Source organism: Abrus precatorius, unplaced genomic scaffold (assembly GCF_003935025.1).
Source record: "Abrus precatorius isolate BTA unplaced genomic scaffold, Abrus_2018 Scaffold8, whole genome shotgun sequence".
Taxonomy (NCBI): domain Eukaryota; kingdom Viridiplantae; phylum Streptophyta; class Magnoliopsida; order Fabales; family Fabaceae; genus Abrus; species Abrus precatorius.
In genome coordinates this window covers 17,217,223-17,225,970 of record NW_020874428.1, presented here as the reverse complement: position 1 = coordinate 17,225,970, position 8,748 = coordinate 17,217,223, and the positions used below count along the sequence as shown (strand labels likewise).

The window sequence follows — 8,748 nt, the reverse complement described above, 5'->3', positions numbered from 1 at the left end:
TTTAAGTGCATACATTGGGGAGATCTGTTTGAATTAAGCAAGGTTAATACCACCAAACACTTGAAAATATCGAAATATTTATACACTAACTAGTCCAAGAGTTAGCATTGCTCGTTGTCCTGCTTAAATGTGGATTGTAGAATATATTCGGTAGTTCATTATATGTTGCATTCCATAATAAATAGCACCTAGAAGTTATGGTAGACAATAGATAGAAAGAAAATAGATAGAAAGAAGAGAGAGCATGTTAAGGCAAAAAAAAAAAAAAAACTACCTATTAGCCTACATTGTGTACCTTACAAATCAATATTTTTATTTGTTTTTTTCCTATTACATCACTTTTTATATCTCTTAGTTTTTGTCCTTTTTCTATCTTTGTCTTCTCGCTACCTTTACAGTTAAAAAATAGATTATAGTACAAAATGATTACACAAGCTAACATATGGAATGGTTATGTTAGCGCTACTTTGTGTAATAAAAACTAGTTAGTAGGAATACAAGCGTTATATTGACCAAAATTTAATAGGCCACATTAGCAATTCAAACCCCAATCATAAGTTTGATATATCACCTTCAACTCAGAAGTTGCAAGAAGGTCCAATAATAATTCTGAGTCAGCTGGATGTAAGTAGTTTGACACATGCTTCAAAACCTCTATCTCATTCTTGCCAAAATCTACACTAAACCTATGTATCAATAAGGAGAAATGTCAGAATCTTCAACATAATTGATTTTCATCTACTCATGTCTTAATTATTGACTATTTTATTTGAGAGAAAATTATATCTAGACCTCTAACAAAATTTCATCCAATATTTTTGTCTTTTTGACATTAATATTGGCATCTCTTAATTCATAAACTGCATAAGAAATCAAGGGAAGCTCGCTTAATTGAAAAAGGTTTAAAATGTGATATTATTATATAAATTAAGAGAGATTTGAATAGAATAAAAATAGACATCAGGTGAATTTTCATTAAACTTGAAGCGGTATAAAGTGTAATTTTTCCTTCACTAAATGATCATACATAATCACAATAATGAATCCATGATCATATATTCAAGTTTTACATATATTAGGCTAAATTTAAAAACAATTTCTCATCAAATATTTTATGTATTCACATATATAAATGATACTTTATAGTTGTAGATTAATTTTACTTAAAGGACATTGCTCACTAGTCTAAAATGTAAAATCTTAACTACTTCAAACCATTTAGCTAACTCAAAAATTTGAGAAAGTTTACCTTCTCAGTGTGAGACAATGTGCTTATGAACATGAAATATTCAACAATTTCTTACTCTAAATTTACCAAAACACATGAATCATACTTAAAGTCCCTTGAAGAACCTACCATTTAAGGATCTTACTGGCATATGCAACCTTTGCAGTAAAATCTATTAAAAGGCCTCCATTTCTTAAGAAATCACGGGCTGCATCCACTAATTCTTTGTCAATGTCCCCAGGTGAATAGCACCGAAGTGCTGGTCCAGATCTAGAACCGTATACTAAAGCAAAATGAATAAGAGGCTCAGGAAAAGGGAGGGCCACCTAACAAAAATGGAGTGAAAAGTAAGTATTGACTCAATAACTTGCTAACAAGGCAATTTCACGACGAAAGCATTTAGGTAAACACCAAAAGATAAAGCTTGGCATATCTCTTTGGTAGACCTATAAATAAATGATCTAACTAAAATTGGTGATATACTGACTTAACGTTGTTACATGCGTTAAATAAGTTCATAAAATACACGAGCAATGTTGTTAATTTTATAAAAAAATTTGTTCAAGTAGCTCCCAATTACTTTGTTTAGGAAACAATCCTGGCTTAGTCTATTGAGACAAATACATGATTCGAATATATTTTTGGACCCTAAAAATGACATCAATTTTTCATTTGTCCCTTATATGCAAAGAGTTTATAGATTTATTCCTATATAGAAAATTGCTTATGTTTTGGTCTGTGCACAAAGAGATGTTATGACATCGTCAATCATAGTTCTATGTGTCAAATGAAATTCCAACTTATTAGTCATGATTTGTATAATTTGGCCTACTACCCAATGCCTATTTTTTTTACCACGTGCTCTCTGTGATGTTGAACTTCATCTCCCTCCTTCCTTCAGCCTTATATTAGATACCCTTCAAATCCTTTTTTTTACATTTTATACCATGATTCATTCCTCCATTGGCATGTTTTCCCTACCATGCCTTGTATGGCCATCCTCCCCTGCCATTCCCAATTTCATTCTGGGTAGCACCAATCTGGTTTCTTTGGAATCCTCCCTACAACAAAGTTAGAAGCTTTTACTCAAATTAAAGCACAATCTCACCCAAGCCAATCAACACTTGAGTACTTAGACGAATAAACATTGAACAAATCTTACTGTTCAACCTAACGACTAAGTTTTCTTGTGCCTCTAATAGTCTGTGGCTCGTCGTCCCTCGCCAAAGCTTGCTAAATGTTTCTATGGGTCATTCTATATTTGTTGTCGTATGGACACAATTGTCTATAATTTGGAGTTACTTTCATTGTCTCAAATTCATAGTATCTTCCACGTCTCACTGTTATGACTTTATCATAGTGACCCTCTAGAGTATTTCACTCCCTTGCCTGTGATGTTTTTACTTAAGGATGAAGCTCCTCCGGTGAACTTTGCTCACCTCATTCCCTTTATTTCTCACGTTCCCCAACATATCCCACGCACAAACCTTATGACTCCCTTTTTCTTTATGAGTCCTAAGGCACTGATCCCTCTTCCCAAGACCCTTCACGTGCTTTATAAACCTCATGGACCTCAGTTGATGTTTCCCACCACTCTTTAGTTCCACTAACACTTCAATTTTTAACATTGGGGACAAGGTTGTTTTTAAAGGCCAAAGTATTGATAGGCCCAAACGAGCTACACTAAGCCAACATGGATGAAGGATTACATTCCTAAATAAATTTCATTTTTGTCAGTTAGGATATTTAATGTTATAATTTGTATCCTTTATTTTTAGATTGTAAAGCCTAACTGCTTTGGCCTATTTATCCTTTGTATGCTTTTATGTAGTCTTTTCGGTTATGAAAAATTATGAAAAGAATTTTCTCTCAAATCTATTTCTTCTCTCTTTGTAATCAACTTTTGTTGTTCAATTGGTAGGAACTTAAACTAAACTCCTATCAATATACATGCATAGATAGTGGTCTAATGACAAGTGTTGATGATGGCATCTCAAGAGAATAGGGACCATGGTGTTTCATTCAAATTCCATTGGACAATTAGGACTTTTATTAATTGTTATAATGCCCCTTCACAAGAAAGACCAAAATGAAAATGTTTTTTTTTTCGTGTAGGAATGAATCTATAAATCTTTTTAAATATAAGAATAAAAAGTGTTTTTAAACATACACACACATACTATTTGTCACTTAAGTAGTATACAACCATTGCTTAAGAAACTTCATCCTATATCTGTCTTTCTAATTTTATTTTTTTTCTCCTTTGAAATTCAATGGAAGTGTCAATTTCTACTAGAGTTATTATGGTGTAATTCAAACTAGCTTAGTATTCCATGCCACATATAATCTTAAGTGTAATCTTTGTTAAAATAACCACATAATATTTACATAATAATATAATGTAAGGAAAAAGAACTTCTCAAAATAAAATAGAACTTCTACATGATTAAGTTAGTAAATCCAATCATGTATCAATTAGAAAAATATCTTTGTTACCAAAGAAATTGTTAGAATAAAATAAAACATCCACATCTAAAAACATCAAAGACATAAACTTTGAAGAGCCTTTCATATTTAGATTTGTAATTACTTGCCTATCAAAATGTCACTTGTAAACTTATTAGAGATTTGTTTTCTACTTAAAATTTTTAATGACATTTTTGTGGTTTTACATAAAATCAATGACAATTAATTTCCATGAATGTTTTAAACATTTTATTATGTTTTCTGTATAAACACTAATTTTATGGCTTACACAAAGGTCTTGTGTCAATATGAAGCAAATTTGATGGCTCAGGTGGAAGCATATCTTGATTGTAAATTAAATACTTTTTTTTTAATGTTGATTGAATAACAAACATGCATGAATATCATACCTTTAAACGTTTATCATTTACACCAAACAATTTCATAAAGGTATATGGTGGTCGTTGATTTCCTCTCAAAATGCCATTCTGGATAGCCAAAAGTGAGTAGGTGGATCCACCAATAACATATTTGAAGTCTCCATACAATTTTCTTCTTTCTAATGCTCCAGTTGGATGACCCCATACTAAAATTGCGTGGATGGTCATCATATTATACAAATTAATAAAGAAAGAAAGTTTCTCTTCTCTTGACAAATTCCATATTTCCCCTCTTTGAAGCTCTTCTACTGTTCTTAGATACCTAAAACAATAGTTGCATGAAAAATAGTTGAAAATTTTATGAATAAATAAATGAAATTCATTGTTACATTCTTAATTTTTTTACTTTAAAAGTAAGGAAAAAAATAATGACAAAAAAACCTGGCAAACTCCTCACTTCCATGCATGCTTCTATAATCAACATGACATCCATCTTCAGAGGCATACGCTTCAAACATTGCATAGGACAAAAGCCTTAGCCTAGATGCAACTTCTACCATAGACTTAGGTTTTATAGTAGTTATCCCCCTTGGAATATTATGACACTCAGTTGCAACAATTGGATCATCATCCAAAAATCGATATAGGTGATTTCCATCCTCAAATAGATTTTCACTAAAGTAAAATAATACCATTGAAAATAGGTCACAATCTTATAAAATTAAATAGAAAAATTAAACACAAAGTGAAAGCACCTATTAAAGTAGTTGAACTCACTTAAGAACATGTTGAAAGAAAAGTTTGCTAGCAAGCTTTCGTGCAAACTCAATAGCCTATACCATAAAAAAAAATAGCAAGATAGAAAGACATTATAAAGCTATAAATTATATTGAATGATTAGGATAAATAAGAAATGATGTGTCCATGTGATTATAAATGTTGGAAGATCAAATTTTAAAGAATAAATAGGTTTGCCAAAAAAGTTTTTTTTTAACAAGATACATGACACAAATATTAAAAAGTGAATCCGTTAATAGGATTGACCTAAATTATAATGCATTTGCAACTCTAACTCTAAATTAGAAGATAATGTATTAGAATTGTGAATACATTAACTACACAAATGTTTGTTTAATTTTTATAAAAAAATAAATATAAATAAACACATACATACAACTCTATATTGACATACACTGAATATGTGTATACAGAGATTAAGTGCATTAATTAATTTTCATAACAAAGTAGTATCACCTTGATATACTTTAAAAAATGATTTTCTCTTCTAGTCATAGCAATGAATGATCACAAGTTAAAGTATTTCACCATAAAATATGAACAAAGTTCAAGAAAATAAAGTTTTAAATGACTTATCTTCATTTTGAAATAAAGATGAGTTGTCAGGGAACTCAAACTACAAATATGGTTGGAATAAATGCCAAAAAGATATAGAAGTTGAATTTGATATTAAAAGCTATCACTACAATTTAAAAGACAAAATAACTACAAAGAATAAACTATTTATTAAAACAAAATAAACATGCAATAAGGTAGTTTCTACAAAGAAAGCAAAGACAATAAAAATCCAATCAAGTAATGCTACACTATCAAATATTTTACAACTTTTAGATAGAAAGAAAACCCAGATTTAGGTAGATACACCTTTATCTTATGTTCAGAAAAATAACAAAAGCCATAATAGGTAAATGAATGGGAAAAAATGATGAAGAGATAGAAAATCAACCCAAACTGAAAGCAATGATTAGATAATAAATAATATTTTATATAAAGTCAAGAGTTACCAAATACTTAATGGTATGTTAATAAAGACATAATAATAAGAGCTACAGTTTCACAACGATCGAACAAGTTGAACTAATGAATTAAGTTAAAAGGTTTTTGTAGCTTTTTTTCATTAAAAAGTAATAAAAAATAATTAAATTCTTATTCTAAAATTTTCATTACGTTTAACGTAATATAATGAAGCTTTAAATTATGAGACATCACATAAAAGAAACATCTTTCTAAAGTGTAATTTTATAATTATTCTTATTTTGGACTATCATTCTATCTATGAAATATATGATTACACCTAAAAGTATAGACATAGGTTGTTAAATAACAAACACACTAGAACATGCTTGGAACTTCAGATCAAACTTACCTCTCTTCTTTCCAAATATTGATCTTCGGACAAGAAGTCCACAGCTTCAAAGCCAAGAAAGCAACGAGCAAACCTTCGCATTTTGTAGAATCGATCCTTCACAACAATGTATTCTTTCATTTTGCGAACAATTATAGCCATTTCATCAAGTGCTCCACAACTGGACATATCATCCTCTCCAGAAAGTGGTGGCAATGGACCTTCAAATGGCGATGCTTCATTAATAATGTACTCAATCTTCTCCTCAAGCTTGCCAGACTCATTTGAACTCTTTAGTTCTCTCAAGCCTCCGATAAGTATTTCATTAAAATATATCTTAGGAACAGAAGTAGATCTAGAATTCTTCTCTAGCTCTATCTTTCTACTGGGGTACACATCAATGTTGATTTCAACATATCTAAGTCTTCTCATATACAAAAATTTTCTAACTTCTTTATATTCTTGACACCCTAGTCTTGTGTACACAATAATCCTTCCTTTCATGGGTATGGGCATTGGTGGACCCTCAGTTATGGATTCCACTTTTTGCTCAATTTTATTTTCTGCGTCAACATTAGGTGACGTTTTAATATTATTCAAAGGGTTCCAAGTTATTTTCTCCATTACCTTCTCAGAAGCCTCTTTAGTTTCATTATCTCTTGATGAATTTGAAACATCTTGACCCACTTCATCAAAATTACCCACAACATTTTCATCTCTTTTTCTAGAAAGACGACGCAACATAGTGGAAATTACTACTATACTTTTGTCCCTAACAAAGTTTTTTAGAGATATTGTCTTCTCAACAACAGAGGAAGTCTCTAGATTTGCATCCAAAGTATGGGTAGATTTGTGACTGCTAACTTCAACCCCAGGAACCTCAATTTCATCAAATACAAGCTGCAAATTATTGTCCTCGTTTGAAATGTTGTTTCTCTTCTGATCTATTTGTGTTGATTCCATGCTTCCGCTGTCATCCTTCTCTTTAGCCAAGTCATTGTGTCCAAAATTATTATCTAGATTTACTTCTGAACTTTTAGGCTCAAAATTTCCATTGTTCTCTACCATAACATCTACATACTCTTGTCCAATAATATTAATTTGATTTTCAGATTTTATGTAATCACTCTCCTGCACCTTTTGAAACAAGTCACCTTGAACTTTAACATTTTCTTCTAAGTTTTCTTGTTGACATCCATTTTGTAAATCATAACTACTAGCTACCCTCTGAGCCAACTCAGATTCTTCCATCACATTATTTTTTATTTCCTCATGAATACTCAGCTTTATGTCTATAACCTTGTTTATCTTGTCTAATATATCATCTTGCTTGCTGTCAAGCTCTTGGAAATCATGACCAAAATTTTGATTTTTTGCCTTTTTCAATTCCTTATCGTTATTTTGACTACTAAAAGTATCTCCTTCCAACTTTTCAGCAACTTGATCACTTACCTTGTCTGATATATCATACTGTTCATTTTCAAACTCGGGGCAATCATTACCATTATTTTGAGTTTCTATGCCCTTCAATTCATTTTTCCTATTTTCATTTTGAATAACAAAAGCATATTTTTCTAACTTCACAATCGCTCGGGGATTTGCCTCATTGGTCCCCACCAACTTGTCCTCTTCCATGGCAAATGCAGCCTATAGCTCGTGCATCCACATTTTTTCACTTACTATAATCTAGGTACTGCAAAAAAAATTCAACCAATAAATTAATGACATTGTTATCTCTCCTAATTAATTAACATCAATGATGAGAGCATTTGGGCTTACAGATTTTCTAGCACTAATGTTACATGAAATTAACAACCATTGAAGTTTTAAGTATTAGTAAGTGAACCGTGAAAGTTATTACAAGAATATGAAAAATAAAATCAATTAATTATCACGACAACATTTGGGCTTCCAAAAATTGGCTTTAAATTCTAAACTCTTTATCCCCTTTGTTTAAAGTTGCCTATGTATTTTATTATACAAGGAAAAGAAAATCATGATACTGTGGAAATCAAAATTGAGTATATTCATATCCTATAAAATGCATATTTCAATTGTATGAGAAAACAAAATAAAAGAAAAAAAAAGGTGAACTTACAGATCCAATGAGGGTTAACACAGAAATTAGACGAATGAGGGTTAGGTTTAGGTTGGAGGTTTGAGTAGAACGTCGAAAGTTAGAAAGAGAGGAGATGATGATTCAAACAAACAAGAGATACGGGAGAGAAGAGAAAGCTTTTGGGGTAAAACTCAAATTTGCACCAAATACAATTTCATCTAACATTTTATTTAGGCTTCAGACTATCTTTTAATAGACTTATTTTGCTTTGTTAAACTTATACATGAATACTTTTTATGCTTGTTAGTTTCTTTTAGAATAATGTTTTCTTGTAATAAAATATTAAATTTCAATTTCTTTTTTATGCCCCATTCAGATGAACTTTTAGATAAATTTTTATAAAAGAAAAAATTAGTATAAATATAAATAATTTTTTATAATTTTAAAATAATTTATCTCTTCAAAGTTTAAA

At 30.5% G+C, this 8,748-nt stretch overlaps 1 protein-coding gene across 1 annotated transcript; it reads right to left on the bottom strand.

Annotated features, from left to right (window-relative positions):
* Nucleotides 1-391: 391 nt before the first annotated feature.
* On the bottom strand, nt 392-8,433 carry LOC113847650. The gene is made up of 7 exons (XM_027476880.1): nt 8,316-8,433; nt 6,239-7,910; nt 4,852-4,907; nt 4,516-4,749; nt 4,105-4,396; nt 1,358-1,554; nt 392-686 (listed from the first exon to the last, which is right to left on the bottom strand). Exons 2-7 carry the CDS (start codon nt 7,850-7,852, stop codon nt 533-535), a joined length of 2,547 nt encoding a protein of 848 aa, XP_027332681.1. The 5' UTR covers nt 7,853-7,910; nt 8,316-8,433; the 3' UTR covers nt 392-532.
* Between the last annotated feature and the right edge of the window lie 315 nt (nt 8,434-8,748).

Coding starts and splice junctions, on each gene's coding strand:
- LOC113847650 (XM_027476880.1), bottom strand. CDS start 7,852: ATGGAAGAGGACAAGTTGGTGGGGACCAATGAGGCAAATCCCCGAGCG. Junction 4,750..4,851: donor TTCTTTCAACATGTTCTTAA/GTGAGTTCAACT, acceptor ATTTTACTTTAG/TGAAAATCTATTTGAGGATG. Junction 687..1,357: donor GCCAGTAAGATCCTTAAATG/GTAGGTTCTTCA, acceptor ATTGATACATAG/GTTTAGTGTAGATTTTGGCA.